The 16,277-nt window shown below is 40.1% G+C and overlaps 1 protein-coding gene across 1 annotated transcript; it reads left to right on the top strand.

The window, feature by feature from the left end:
• Positions 1 to 1,857: 1,857 nt before the first annotated feature.
• LOC139413206 (family with sequence similarity 83 member C) lies at positions 1,858 to 11,027 on the top strand. The gene is made up of 4 exons (XM_071160322.1): positions 1,858 to 2,714; positions 3,965 to 4,132; positions 4,444 to 4,568; positions 8,018 to 11,027. Exons 1-4 carry the CDS (start codon positions 2,205 to 2,207, stop codon positions 9,000 to 9,002), a joined length of 1,788 nt encoding a protein of 595 aa, XP_071016423.1. The 5' UTR covers positions 1,858 to 2,204; the 3' UTR covers positions 9,003 to 11,027.
• The last annotated feature ends 5,250 nt before the right edge of the window (positions 11,028 to 16,277 follow it).

The raw sequence follows: 16,277 nt of genomic DNA, 5'->3' as shown, positions 1-16,277 counted from the left end.
CAGAAATACAGTGTAGACATTGTTAATGTTGTAAATGACTATTGTAGCTAGAAACAGCAGATTTAAAAAAAAAAAATGTTTAATGGAATATCTACATAGGCGTACAGAGGCCCATTATCGGCAACTATCATTCCTGTGTTCCAATGTCACGTTGTGATAGCTAATCCAAGTTTATCATTTTAAAAGGCTAATTGATCATTAGAAAACCCTTTTCCTAAAAATAGGACCCGCAAAACACCAGTCTCAGTGTTAACAGTGAAGAGGCGACTGGAATGCTGGCCTTCTAGGCAGAGTTGCAAAGAAAAAGCCATATCAAATATATGTGCTCTTCAAGGACATTTCTAAGGGAGCCCAAACCTTTGGATGACACACAAAAAGTGCCTCGGAAAGTATTCAGACCCTTGGAATTTTTTCACATTTTGTTACGTTACAGCCTTATTCTAAGATGATGTATTACATTGTCCCCCCCCCCCCCCCCCATCAATCTACACACAATACCCCATAATGACAAAGACAAAAACAGGTTTTCAGAATTTTGGGAAAAAATATTTAAAATAAAAAAAATGAAATCACATTTACATATGTGTTCAGACCCTGTACGCAGTACTTTCTTGAAGCACCTTTGGCAGCGATTACAGCCTCAAGTCTTCTTGGGTATGACCCTACAAGCATGGCACACCTGTATTTGGGGAGTGTCTCACATTCTCCTCTGCAGATCCTCTCAAGCTCTGTCAGGATGCTGCACAGCTATTTTCAGGTCTCTCCAGAGATGTTAGATCGGGTTCAAGTTCGTGCTCTGGCTGGGCCACTCAAGGACATTCAGAGACTTGTCCCGAAGCCACTCCTGTGTTGACTTTGCTGTGTGCTTAGGGTCGTTGTCCTTTTGGAAGGTGAACCTTCGCCCCCAGTCTGCCCTGGAGAAGGTTTTCATCAAGGATCTCTCTGTACTTGCTCCATTCATCTTTGCCTCGATCCTGACTAGTCTCCCAGGCCCTGCCGCTGAAAAACATCCCACGGCATGATGCTGCCACCACCATACTTCACTGTAGGGATGGTGCCAGGTTTCTTCCAGATGTGACGTTTGGCATTCAGGCAAAATGGTTCAATCTTGGTTTCATCAGACCAGATAGTCTTGTTTCTCATGGTCTGAGAGTCTTTAGGTGCCTTTTGGCAAACTCCAAGTGGGCTGTCATGTGCCTTTTTTACTGAGGAGTGGCTTCCGTCTGGTCACTCTACATAAAGGCCTGATTGGTGGAGTGCTACAGAAATGTTTTGGTACCCTTCCCTAGATCTGTGCCTCGACACAATCCTGTCTCTGAGCTCTACGGACAATTCCTAAAACCTCATGGCTTGGTTTTTGCACTGACATGCACTGTCAACTGTGGGGTACTTTATATAGTGTGCCTGTATTGTGCCTGTATATTGTGTGCCTTTCCAAATCATCATGTCCATTCAATTGAATTTACCACAGGTGGACTCCAAGTTGTAGAAACATCTCAAGGATGATCAATGGAAACAGGATGCACCTGAGCTCAATGTTGAGTCTCATAGGGTCTGAATAGTTATGTAAATAAGGTATTTTTTAAATAATTTTGCAAAAATGTCTGTAGATTGCTAAGGAATTATTATTATTTATCCGTTTTAGAATAAGGCTGTAAAGAAACAAAATGTGGAAAAGGTTCAGGGGTCTGAATACTTTCCAAATGCACTGTATGATGGCTACCATAAAGAGACGCTGGGGATAGGTTTTCAATTCCATATCATGTGAGCGAGAGGTGGAGCCAGATGACGTTCGATACCGCGACCGCTATATGCAGGGGTGTATTTATTACACCGATTCTGTTGCAAAACTTTTCGTAAACGGAAGAAAACGGAACAAGGGCGAGACCTACCTGAATGTGTCCAATAGAAACTCTTGTTTTTGTTGCAAAACGGAACTTTTTGGACTAATGGTTACACCCTGGTGGGAAGAGGCGGTGTGCTTCTGAACAGACTATTAGACCAACAATACGAAAGCCCCCGCGGGAATAGCCTACAGTCGCTGTCATGATCGGCAACTAGAGAAGTCCAGTCCATTTCAGCGCAGGCCGTTTTCATAAAGAGACTACTAGTTTTTAGAGATTTACATTTGCTATATGCCTGTAAGAGTACTGTAGTGCAGGAGAGTACACCGCCATCTGTTACCTTAGTGCTGCGTAGGCACAATGATGAGCTCCGACGCGCTCCGGCCGACACAGAACTCCGGGCGCAAAGCGCTTGGTAAACTCGCCAGCAGGTTAGAAGAAGTGAAGAACCCATGGCGACAAGGCTCGACGCTCGAACTCAGCCACAACGAGGCGGCCAGGTTGGCAACCGACGCTCTGTTGGAGTCTGGGGAGAAGGAATACAGACGAGTTCTGACAGAGGAAAGGGAATTAAATTTTCTCTCGCCGCTTGAGATTCATTATATTACGGAGAATGCAGCCAGGAACTGTAGCTCCGAAAACAACTCAAATGGCACCGAGGGGGACATTGGGGAGGGGGATACGGTATCTGAGCTTACCTCGGGGACCTATTTCCCAATGATGTCCGACGAAGAGCCACCTATTCTGGAACTAGGGTGGCCAGAAAACCCCCAACGATACGGACCCTCAGAAACACAGATCTATTTCCAAAGGGACAAGACTCACAATGTGAAAGACCTCATTCGGTCGTTAATTAATAAAGCAAAAAGGGTAAGTCATTGAATTTTATATATATACACACACCGAGAGAGAGAGTAACGGCCAATGGCTATGGTCCCCCAAAAAGCACTTGGGTTATTTTCCTACCTCTGTCCACTCCTGTGGTATGGCTATGGGCTTATTTTTGCATTAATACAAACAATTGAACTATTTGACATGTCTAAACATGCCCATGTACTGTATGTTTTGCAATCTTATCTGGAAAAGCTGTGTGTTGTCGCTAAAACACATACATTTACCTCCATGTATTTTAAAGGAAATTGGGAGACATTACAAGCCTTTAAGGTTTCGTTTTGGAGCAAGAGGCCCCCCCATACAGTAATCCATAGGCCCAGGCTATAATTTTCTTAGGGTCATCAATGTTTCTTTCATACATTCATTTCAGCCTGTAATATGTAATGTGTGTGTCATATTCATTTGAAGAAAAGGTAGCCTAGTGCAATAGCAATACTTTTTACTACAACATGTACAGAGGCATACAGGCCTTCAGCTCATGCCTAGTTATCCTTGGCAAAAAGCCATGTAGACTTGTGTTAGATAAAAATGTTAACATTTCCTATGAATACCCTCTGCATAATGCATTGTAATGCACACCATAGGTGTATTAATCATATATTCCTACATTCATATAGCATTATGACCAATACTATATAATGCCTTAAAAAGCAAAGTGTTTTAATGCCCTATATGTAAACCTCATTAAGATAGCATTATATTGTGCTCATCAAAGGGTATATTCCTCTTTTTTCAATAGGCTAAAAAGGGTATATTCCCATTCTCCTGCACACCCTCTAATATAGTGTTTCTAAAAAAAAAAACTCTCCTCTGGGACCCCCAGACGTTTCACAATTTTGTTGTAACCCTGAACTAGTTCACCTGATTGACTTAGTCAAAGGCTTGATGATCAGTTGGCAAGTTGAATCCGGTGTGCTAGCTCTGGAATATATCAAATACATAGAACGGCTGGGGGTCCCTGATGAGAGGTTTGAAAAACACTGCTTTAATACACCTAGCTGTCTTGCACACCAAACATGTACTTGGTGATTCTGATTCTAAAATTGTATGATCGTTTTAATTATCATTCATACTTGGCTGGTACAAAATACAGATGTGATATAAAACAAAAATATTATTATAGGCCTATAGATAAAATTACCAAATAGAAAATAGCAGCATTGTATCCTGTTGTCCACCCATCAAATTAAATGTTTGTATTTATCAACTTTTCCCTGTATGTGCAGGTCATAGCGTTGGTCATGGACCTCTTCACAGACGTTGATCTGCTGTGTGACTTGATGGAGGCCTCGAACAAACGCAAGGTCCCTGTGTACATTCTCCTGGATGAGAAGAATCTCAACTACTTTGTTGACATGTGTGCAGCACTGGACATCCAGAACTCTCACCTGGGTGTAAGTATGGGATGTGGTGGGTGCATGGGTTGATGGATTGCTGAATAGAATGTACTATTTCTACTCTGTATTTCGCTCCCTCTTTTCTCCCCCTCTCTCTCGCTGTGTTTCTGCTTCTCTTTCTCTCTTATTCTGTGTGTGTGCAAGCATTCATTATACAATGTGCAGTGGTACACTTTTTCATATGTGAAAATGGAAGATGGGTTGATACCATTTATTACCTGCAAACATACATCATGATTCATTAGATATTGTTAATCTCATTGGTGCTATTATTTCCACAAAATTTGACATTTTCATTACCTTTCCAGAACATGAGAATCCGCAGTGTGTGTGGAGATACGTACTGCACTAAAAGTGGGAAAAAATTCACCGGGCAGGTCCAGGAAAAGTTTATGATTATAGACTGTGAGGAAGTCATTGCTGGGTCATACAGGTAAGGATTGTACTCATGTCTCCTGGGAAAATACATATCAGTTATTTATCTATTAATTTGCAGTAAATCTAAAGCATAATAAGCGTGAACTGAGAATTCCTATATTGCACAGTATGCTGCTTCAGCTAAGTGCTAGCCTTGCTCTGGACATTGTCTACCAACATTGGGTGGCACTCTGAATTATCTAGTAAGGTGACTCAGGCAAACATAGCTGTAATTTGAGTCATTAGGTAAACATCCCATTCCTAAGTGCTTTGTGCTCCCCCTCAGTTGAACCTTGGTACCTTGTACCGGCATCCAGAAGCCAATTGGTCAAACTCTTTGGAGAGTGGATGGGATAGGTCCTCTAGGAGGAAGGTCACCTTGTGCAGCAAGTGTTTGTCGTGTCAGGCAAGGCTGGATAGCTGTGATCCCATTAGATGGAGAGCAGACTTTGATGGTTGTCTGTAAGCAGTTTTTACAGATAAATGGTTTAATAACGTTATCACAACGGCATCAGGGGGACTCTAGAGGCAAAAAAATTAAATGTTCCGCTATTTAATAGTTATAACAGCTAAATAACCACTGTGTTAAACTCTATCTTTGATGCCGATTAAATGTCTCCCAAAGCTAGTGGCCTACGGTGCTTTTATTTAAATGTTTGTATTTTTTTTGGGGGGGGGGGGGGGTAGATCAGCCTTAATATTGCAGATAGATTGTAGCTTCCATCAATGTAATTGTCTGCATAATTTCCAATCATATACTCATTCAAGGGGTTTTCTTTATTATTTTCTATTTTCTACATTGTAGAATAATAGTGAAGACATCAAAAGTATGAAATAACACTTATGGAATTATGTTGTAACCAAAAAAAGTGTTAAACAAATCAAGATTTATTTTATTTTAAGTAAGTAAGTAGCCACCCTTTGCCTTGATAACAGCTTTGCACACTCTTGGCATTCTCTCAAAAACAATTTGGTTACTACATGATTCCATATGTGTTATTTCATACTTTTGATGTCTTCACTATTATTCTACAATGTAGAAAATAGAAGAAAAAAAGAAAGAAAAAACCTGGAATGAGTAGGTGTGTCAACTTTTGACTGGTACTGTATATATTTAAAAATGTATATATTTTCCTTTATTTTCCCCTAACCATACCACCCCTCCCCTAATTGGAGTGAAGTGCTTTTCTTGTACGATTGATAGAAGTGGAAGCATTTGAAACAAGCAAATAATACTTGACCATGATAGAAGTGGTTATAAAATTAGTCCCAGTAAGTGTGTTTTAACAATTGAAGAAGTGCATACATGCACTTATTATCAACACTGTATTGCTCATTGCTCTTGTCACTTAATCTCATGCAAAACATTCGTACACCCTCCATTTTGAAATGCAATGTGTTGGCAGTTTTGTCAACTGCCAACAAAACTAGTATCAGTTGAACAAACTTGTTCTTGAGAGCCCTCGAGCGTTTTATGGGCTTGATGATGCCTAGAGGAAGGTGTGTAGAGGAACTTGAGATTAATGTGTACATTTCTTCCTTGGCCTTACACTTTTTCTATGTCTCACTTCACTTTATGGGGAATATGTAGCTTGTATGTTTAGATTTTGCCTTCATGTTCAGACAGGAAGATAGAAGTGTCAGCTGTTTTCTCAGCTGATGATGATTCATTACTGGGTAGGGAGGTCTACAAGGGTTTAACTCGGGGGTGAGTGTGCAAACAATGAGGTTTGTACGCATGTGCCAAGCCCTCAGTCAATGCAAAAGCATTTACCTGTAGAGTTTACTGAAAATATATTTGTAGTTCCATTTTATGTTCATCTTGAAATTCAAACAAAACACTTTTATATTTGGAAGTGGTAGCTATTTTGACTATCAAGCACATCCGCATGACAGGCTTTACAACAATGAAAGGGAAATCAGCAGTACTTCAAACAAAAACAATTGCTCACATACAGAGGAACACTGAGATGCTATGTACCCAGGTTGTTCTTCTGGTTCAGTATTCAAATTGAATTCAAAGTTAGCCTGTTCATATTTGTTTGGTCGTTTTGAAAACATGCTTCCCCTAAGAAACTGTTGATAACACGGGTATTATTATACAGGCATAACGTATTATGTGGTCATAGTGCATTCTAAGTAGGGACCTCACAATATATTATCACAATACTTAAGTGCCAATACGATATGTATTGCAATTCTCATGGTTCTCACGATTCTATATTTATTGCAATTCATTACTGAGATGTTATTGTGATTTGTCCCAAACATATTGCTCACAATATGTCTGCTGCGGAGAGACAATATCATTTTATGATCAGTCATGGAAATAAAACTTTAACTTTAAGCATCAGCTGTCAGAGCAGCTTACAGATCATTGCACCTGTATAGAGCCCATCTGTAAATAGCCCACACAACTACTTCATCCTCATATTGTTATTTATTTATTTTTGCTCCTTTGCACCCCAGTATCTCTACTTGCACATTCATCTTCTGCACATCTATCACTTTATTTTCTAAATTTAAATTATTTTGCCACTATGGCCTATTTATTTTCTTACTTCATTTAAAACACTGTATATAGACTTGTCTATTGTGTTATTGACTGTATGTTTGTTTATTCCATGTGTAACTCTGTTTGTTGTACTGCTTTGCTTTATCTTGGCCAGGTCGCAGTTGTGAGAACATGTTCTCAACTGGCTTACCTGGTTAAATAAAGGTGAAATAAAAATAAAAAAGTGTGAAAAACATGTTAGCTCACTATTTAAAAAGAAGATGGAGAACAAGCTATAGGATGAAAAACACCAGAGTTGTGGCGCAGGTACAGCCAACTAACGCAAGCTAACCCTACCTAGCAAATAAATAAATACATATATTTTTTATATATTTTTCAAATCGATACTTGGAGTCAAAGTATCAATATAATATCATCCAAAATAATATTGCGATATGTTACCATCTATTTTCCCCCTATCACTAATTAATAGACTTGTCATAAGTATCTTTGAACTAGTTATAATGTGTGTCATGCTATAATGAATCGGCGTTATCAGTCATTTTTGTTGATTTATAAAACTTTATAAGGCCTCAGACATGCTTAAAACAAATGTTTTATGACTATACGCCCTAAGTAAAGTGTTACTAAACTGTCATATTGCTTGCTGCATGTCGTCTAAAGCTGTTCAAAAGATATGTTGGTTTCTCACCAGAATTAGTTACCAGTTGCACAGGATGTACTTATCTTTTTCTGAAGGTTTATAAATAGTGTGCAAACCATTTGTGAGTTTAAAAAGTTTTTATGCACTACAGGTCATTTGTTTTTAAGTAGAACATTACTGGGTAGGGATGTATTTGCTGTATGGCATATTTAGCCCATTATGTACTGTGTACATTTGTGTGTACATACTGTACAACTACTTGTTGTTGAAGATGTCATTGTTTTCGATCATGTTCCCTTTCCTGTAGTTTCAGCTGGCTCTCAGCGCAGGTCCACAGCAACATGGTGATGCATTTCTCTGGGCAGATCACTGAGAGCTTCGACCGAGAATTCCGCTGCCTGTACGCTGACTCTCAGATCATTGACTGTTTCCATAACCCAGATGAGGAGAGTCTCCCTTACTACCCCTACCCTGTTACTGCGCCCAACATGGGGCTAGACTTCTTCCCCGAGAGGTCACGGAATAGGGAGAGGGTTCTGAGTTCAGAAAACTCCAGCAGCCAATCCAGTTGCAGCATGTCCAGCATCAAGGCAGCACCTGGCATGACCAATACGGTTTACAAGGTCACTCAAGGTCATGACAAGAAAGAGACCAGCAACTCTCACCTGAGCCCTGAGAGGAGAGGAGGGGCACTAACTCCCTCCCTTCATAACCAGACTGCCCAAGGCACAAGAGGCTCCCCCAATGGGACCAATCACAGCCCAGTTACAGAACACGCTTCCTCTGGGATCGGCCAATCGGGCGGGATAGAGTGGTCCAAGTCCATCCCCACAGAGTTGCGCCAACCAAACGTTGGCGGAACAACGTCCAAGTTTCAGACTCTTGGTTTATACGACCAAAAGTCAAGCCTCTTCAACAGTAGCCCCAAGACACAGTCTCCAATGCCGGACAGCAAACTCTCTGCCAAGCAGAGGACTACCTCCAACCCCATCCTCAACAAGCTCACCGACCTCTTCCTCCCCCCAACCAAGAAGGACTTCCTCCCCCCAACTGAGAAGGACACCTACATCTTCAGGAGGTCTCCTCCTCACAGCGCAGCCTTTGGGGGGCCAGACCTCTCCCAGACAGAGCCGGAGAGCGAGCAGACTCCCCCGCCACCGCCCCCCATGATAAACCGGAAGGACCAGAAACGCATGACCTTAGGCCACAGCAAACTAGACCTGGTCAACCACTACAACAAGATGAAGTCCAAACAGGTGTACAGCAGGTTTGAGTTAAAGAATAACAACTGAGGCTCTGCTGAGAAAGTACTTTACCCCCCCCCACCCCCATCGCACTGGACCTCCAGGAAGCAGAGCACACCTTTTTGCCTTTTGTAGAGAACATTATAGCGGAGTGGCATTTTGTACCTTAATGCCCTGATAGGAGTTTACAGGAGGGTAGAGTACAGCCTGAATTAGCCTGTTTACACTGAGTTGTAGTGATAGCTTTTTAGCATTTGCATGTAGACATTGAAGCTGTGGCGGTCCTGCCAATAAGTGACATGACACATTTCGCTTAGGGTCCCCAAAATGCTAGGGCCGGCCCTTCATTCAATGACTGTGTATTGTGTTCTTATTTCTGTGTCTTTCACTAGCCAGTATGGCTTTAATGATTTAATACTGTATGAAATGAGTTGTAAATTGAGTTTTACTGGGGTTTTTTAAGATGTGTTTTTACTTTTGATCACACCTACTCATTCCAGGGTTGTTCTTTATTTTTACTATTTTCTAATGTACTATTTTTACTCATGTAGAAAGTAGTACAAATAAAGAAAAAAACTTGAATCAGTAGGTGTGTCCAAACTTTTGACTGGTACTGTAATAAGTTTAAGTTGGTCTTTTTATATATATATATATATATATACTTTAGGATGATTTGGTGCGAAAATGAAAAGAGGGACTTCATCAAAGTGAGGATATTAATAGTGAGATGTGCAATGACATTTTGTTTCAAAATTTTATTTATTTCATTAAAATAATATACTTGATTGAGATAATTAATACTGTTTTAGACAGGGTAGCTGTGGTTCTGATGTAGTTGTTAAGCACAATGTGAACTTTAGTTTTAACCATTGATCATGTGTAAAAAGTAGAATAGCATGTTTTTGTGTTGTGCCGGGCATACACTACACGACTTTCCAACATTGCTGAGCCGCACACATTAAACAACCGTCCTTCCTCTAGTTTTTTGTCTTGCCAACGTAATGTTACGCACACTAAACTATGTGGGACAGACGGTGGTAGGGGTTACACACTACAATATTCTTCACTTGCCACGCTGTCTCGTAAAAACTATGTGGTTTAGATTGTTAACGTAACTAGAACGAGCTGTGGTTCAAAGCAGCCTCAACACATTTTCAGTCAGATATTCACGCTTGCCATACAAGTTGAAATATCTAGCCAATACATTTTAAATTGATTTACATTGTCTGTGAACTTCAGAGCTATAATGATTTGACACTAACTTTGGTTAAAGGTAAGTATAAACGCATACTAGTAGTAGTCATCACTAACGCGACACGTCTTCATCTCACTGGCATCTTCTCTGGCAAGCTCTCATTGGCTATTGCTGATTACTGTTCTCAAAACTTGTCGTTGCACATCTCACACTACAAGAGCATTGCAGATTTTGTGCGAATTAAATTAAACGTTTGAAAATATCAGGATGGCTCAAAGACTGGATCGGTATCAGTAGTTCTCAGATTTCGGTAGCCCTCAGACGGCCGCGCTCCCCGAGTCGGCAACGACATTGGTATTTTGTCTCCGATCTCAACAACTTGTCTTGGACAGCTAAATCGCACCAAAATCATGTAGTGTACGCCCAGCTTTAAAGGTGCAATATACAAACATCTCTCTGCAATTTCCTGATTGTTAAACTGAAATTAGGCAAACTAATAGAATTGTATGTGACAAAACAAGCAATGCATAATGTAGAGAATCATTGTACCATCTAAACCACTGTGAAATATATTTTCCAGAACCAAATATATTGTATTTGTAGCACTTTGAAGCTGGTGAACGGGAAGCGTAGAAATAGCGCACATAGAGCAGATCTACCGCTTCTTAGACTTGCTTTCAATGAGAATGACAGATCTATAACTCACCTTTCTATGTGAATTTGGTCGGGTTGCCCAAAAAGTTATATATTGCAGCTTAAAGAGATGAGTTTGCAAATTAAATATGTGAACTAGAGTTAGAACTGTTACAAGGGCTAAGATTAGCTGATTACAGTGTTACTGAAAATAACAATTTGCAATAAAGCTCTTTTTGATTGGGGTTCTAATCTAATTCTGTGTATGCCACCAAATATAAATACTGATGATGTAGGGTGGCTTCAGCCCACAAAGTGACCCTTATCAACTATGCAAGGATTCCTCTGTGTTGTCTTAGAAATGCTGCATTATCTCACCAACCCCCATTATGTCACACCTCTGGGTAGCAGAGGTTCTATTGTGATATCATCCTGTAGATCTGAAGTCTGAGTGGAAGTTAACTCAACAGTTATGCAATTGGTCAACCACTCAGATTTTGAATCCGACTAACTCAGATGCTTATAAAAGTCTTAGATTCATTGTCTCTCTCCTTTGCTCCTGACCTGCGCTGTTGAGATACTCTCTCATTCCCATGACCTATGGTCCATGGCACCTTTGTTTTTCTCTCCCTATCGGATCATCCCTAGAATAATGCCTTGTAGTGCTTGTTAAGGCTTTCTAATTTAAGCATAATGTAATCCTTTATTTCACAATGTAATTACATCTATTTGCCTTTGACAGACAATTCTTATTCCTGTACATTTTTACATTTTAGTCACTTAGCAGACACTCTTATCCAGAGCGACTTACAGTAGTGAGTGAATACATTTTTGTTCTTTTTCATACTGATCCCACATGGGAATCAAACCCACAACTCTAGCATTGCAAGTGCCATGCTCTACCAACTGTGCCACATGGGAGGATCTGTAACTCAACTAGTCTATCTGGCATATTGCTGAATCATCTTTATGGAGTTAGATAAAAAATGTAACAGGCTTTGTTAATATAGAAATTGCATAGTCTTATCACGGGTCACATGTGAGGTGTGTATATATAATATATACTTAGGCTATATGATAAATATTACCCCACTACTATGATGGTGATGACGATGACCAGATACTCTCAGTAAAACATGTATTGCTCACATATAGATTGCGCCCCACTTCTCTGCCCTTTTCTTAAAGTGTGCACTTGTACATTTCCCATCATGGATTTAACAATGTGCCACATAAAGATCCAGAATGGCCCTGGAGTTGGATAGGGTACCCTCTGATGCACGATTGACATGAGCCAGAAATAGAATTTGACCAAGCCGTGTGCCCTGACATATAATTACAGTATGTCCTTGTTACCCATGAATTTGCTGGCTTGCATCCCTTTTTGGATAATTTTCAAAGGCCACTACCAATTGGCAAGCCGTCCAGGAGTTACGCCGTCACTACCAGTCAGGAGATTACTCTAGTTTTGGGGGAAGATGTGAAATCTTTGACCTGGTTCAGTGGTCCTTTGTAGGGCAGAATGGGTAACTATCTCTACTGGTCGTGTTTCAGACCTGACTGTCGTTATTTAAGGTTTCACAACGCCAATTAAATAAGTGTACCGGTGTGACTGTACACCAACAGGTGTACATTTAGACCCCAAGGAGTAAAAATACATGATTTATTTTTTAATATACAGTTGAAGTCAGAAGATTACATACACTTCGGTTGGAGTCATTAAAACTTGTTTTTCAACCACTCCACAAATTTCTTGTTAACAAAATTTAGTTTTGGCAAGTCGGTTAGGACATCTACTTTGTGCATGACACAAGTCATTTTTCCAGTTAGGATCACCACTTTATTTTATGAATGTGAAATGTCAGAATAATAGTACAGATGATTTATAAAAAAATATTTATTTCAGTTTTTATTTCTGTCATCACATTCCCAGTGGGTCAAAAGTTTACATACACTCAATTAGTAATTGGTAGCATTGCCTTTACATTGTTTAACTTGGGTCAAACGTTTCGTGTAGCCTTCCACAAGTGTCCCACAATAAGTTGCGTGAATTTGGCCCATTCCTCCTGACAGATCTGGTGTAACTGAGTCAGGTTTGTAGGCTTCCTTGCTCGCACACGCTTTTTCAGTTCTGCCGACAAATTTTCTATGGGATTGAGGTCAGGGCTTTGTGATGGCCACTCCAATACCTTTGTTGTCCTTAAGTCATTTTGCCACAACTTTGGAAGTTTGGCGTTTGGAAATTGCTCCCAAGGATGAACCAGACTTGTGGAGGTCCACCATTTTTTTCTGAGGTCTTGGCTGATTTGATTTTCCCATGATGTCAAGCAAAGAGGCACTGAGTTTGAAGGTAGGCCTTGAAATACATCCACATGTACACCTCCAATTGACTCAAATTATGTCAATTAGCCTATCAGAAGCTTCTAAAGCCATGACATCATTTTCTGGAATTTTCCAAGCTGTTTAAAGGCACAGTGAACTTAGTGTATGCAAACTTCTGACCTTCTGGAATTGTGATACAGTGAAATAATCTGTCTGTTCACAATTATTGAAAAAATTACTTGTGTCATGCACAAAGTAGATGTCCTAACTGACTTGCCAAAACTACAGTTTGTTAACAAGAAATTTGTGGATTGGTTGAAAACTAGTTTTATTGACTCCAACCTAAGTGTATGTAAACTTCAGACTTCAAGTGTGTATATATATATCCTTCTGAAGTTGTAGGACTTTGTCAAGCAACTGGTTACCAACAAAACAACAACATATAGCATGATTTGTGTTAATATGGAGAAATAAAATCTCTCTTCTTGTAAAAAAGGTAAATAAAATAAAAAGTGCTACTGTTTGACAAAGTGTATCTTTGCCATTTCCAATTTTTGGGAAATGATGGGGTTGAAATATGTTGCCTCTTTTAGGGGTAAGGATGCAGGCAGGGGACTTCCTGGATAGTTACTGTTATATTTTCTCCTCTATGCACTGAACTCTGAATTTTACTTCCCAGAACAGCCTTGGCCATCCTCATCTGGATTTGGGTGTCTTTGTCTCAGCTGTGTAGGCTTGGGCTAACCATGGCTTTTGTTTGTTTAATACACAGGGTTAAGTAGGCTAATCTGTTGTAGTTATTCACCAAGTTTCTGTTGACAATCAGATACTGTCACGTTCGTTATACGAATGAGACAAAGGCGCAGCGTGGTAAGCGTACATTCTTCTTTTATTCTTTTAACACTGAACAAAATAACAAAACGAACCGTGAAGCTTATATGAGTAGTGCAGACAGGCAACTAAACATAGACAAGAACCCACGAACACAAAAGGTAAAATGGCTACCTAAATATGATCCCCAATCAGAGACAACAATAAACAGCTGCCTCTGATTGGGAACCATATCAGCCATAGACATACATACTACCTAGACCTACAAAACCCCTAGACATACAAAACCCTAGACAATACAAAAATTAGCATACCCACCCTCGTCACACCCTGACCTAACCAAAATATAAAGAAAACAAAGTAACTAAGGTTTTTTTTATTGGGGCTGCCTCTCGGGCTTGTCTCCTCGGTACGACTCCTCGTAATATCGCCGTTCCGCTTTCGCTGCCTCTATCTCCTCCTTAGGAAGGCGATACTCCCCCGCCTGTGTCCAGGGTCCTGCTCCATCCAGTATCTCCTCCCAGGTCCATTTCTCCATAAAACGCTGCTCCTCCTTATCACGCTGCTTGGTCCTTTTGCAGTGGGTTCTTCTGTCACGTTTGTTATACGAATGAGACCAAGGCGCAGTGTGGTAAGCATACGAACACAGAACAAACTAACAAAATAACTAAATGAACCGTGAAGCTAATATGAGTAGTGCAGACAGGCAACTAGACATAGACAAGAACCCATGAACACAAAGGGGAAAATGGCTACCTAAATATGATCCCCAATCAGAGATAACGATAAACAGCTGCCTCTGATTGGGAACCATATCAGGCCACCATAGACATACATACTACCTAGACCTATAAAACCTCTAGACGAAGAGGAGTAGTATAAAGGATCGGAGGACCAAAACGCAGCGTGGTAAGTGTTCATGTTTTTTAATGAATAACGAACACTGAACAAAACAATAAACGTGAAGTAAATCAAACCGAAACAGTCCCGTGTGGCACAGACACTAACACGGAAAATAAAGACCCACTCAAAACTCAAAAGTGAAACCAGGCTACCTAAGTATGATTCTCAATCAGGGACAACGTTTGACAGCTGCTTCTGATTGAGAACCATATTAGGCCGAACACAGAAATCCCAAATTATAGAAAAACGAACATAGACAACCCACCCAACTCACGCCCTGACCATACTAAAACAAAGACATAACAAAGGAACTAAGGTCAGAACGTGACAGGTCAGGGCGTGACCGATACAACATTGTTGTGTGTGTTTTTTTAACATAATTTCTTGAAGGCAGAAATGAGCAATGACTACCCGGCAATTCTCTGGTTTTAGTTCCTGACATTCGTCATACCTGCAGTTTAAGCCTAGTTTCTGTCAGCAGGCTTGTGGTTTCACTGTCTCCCAGCTGTGGAGTGTGACAGAGCCACACAGCATAGGTTTTAGCAACACTATTCCACTCTGTACAAAACCAATTCTGTTCCAGTTATGTTCTATCAGGTTGTGTTTTGATGATAAATGTATTCTCTTAATCTCATCCATTTCAAAATCTTATACATTGCTGAGTGATGTCATTCACAACATATGCACAGGAGGGTTATTATTTTTTTAGCCCAGTGGATCGAAAGTCTTACACCTCTATGGTTTATTAAGCCTAAATGTTTCTGACTTTATATAGTCACCCATCTATAATTCAAATGTCAAAGATACTGTGAGTCAAGAGTAAAACCATTAGGGGTTAGATGCATCTTCTTTAGACCACCAACTGACTGTAAACAAAACAGTATTGTATAGCTTCTAATATAGAGCTGTAAAATCAAGCTAAATCCGATATTTTAGAAGACTTAGTGAACATGGGGAATACAAGTGTAAATGTATGGTTGAACGCTTTCATATCAGCAAATGGCAGATGCATCATTGATTTGGCACATTTACACAAGAGAATGACAACACAATGCCCCATTAACACTCTTCAAGTGGATGGTTTTAAGAGGAACTGAGGCAAATGATTTATATCGCTTTGTCAATATTGATCTGTGACAGAGATAATAGAGCATGAATCATCCAAGTATTTTCAGTTCCTAATCTTTAACTCTGCTCATCAGAGAAGAGACACAGGGGAATGAGTCATACTGTAGGTAACCTACTGCTGCCACTGCTACCGAATCCATAGGCAAAGTTCATACTACCAACGTCCTTACTGGGAGATGACAAACTAGATAGGTGGTAGTAGAGTAGGGGCCTGAGGGCACACACTTAATATGTTGTGAAATTTGTTGAAAATGTATTATAATGTTTTTCAAAATGTATAACTGCCTTAATTTTGCTGGACACCAGGAAGA

This window comes from Oncorhynchus clarkii, chromosome 7, assembly GCF_045791955.1.
Source record: "Oncorhynchus clarkii lewisi isolate Uvic-CL-2024 chromosome 7, UVic_Ocla_1.0, whole genome shotgun sequence".
NCBI lineage: Eukaryota > Metazoa > Chordata > Actinopteri > Salmoniformes > Salmonidae > Oncorhynchus > Oncorhynchus clarkii.
Note: the sequence above shows the minus strand (reverse complement) of the source record. Positions and strands in the feature narration are given on the sequence as shown.

Bases quoted from the DNA above. Each gene is read 5' to 3' on its own strand.
- LOC139413206 (XM_071160322.1), top strand. From the start codon at position 2,205: ATGATGAGCTCCGACGCGCTCCGGCCGACACAGAACTCCGGGCGCAAA. The intron at 4,133-4,443 runs GTAAGTATGGGA...TTACCTTTCCAG, and splicing joins TCCAGAACTCTCACCTGGGT to AACATGAGAATCCGCAGTGT. The intron at 4,569-8,017 runs GTAAGGATTGTA...CCTTTCCTGTAG, and splicing joins GTCATTGCTGGGTCATACAG to TTTCAGCTGGCTCTCAGCGC.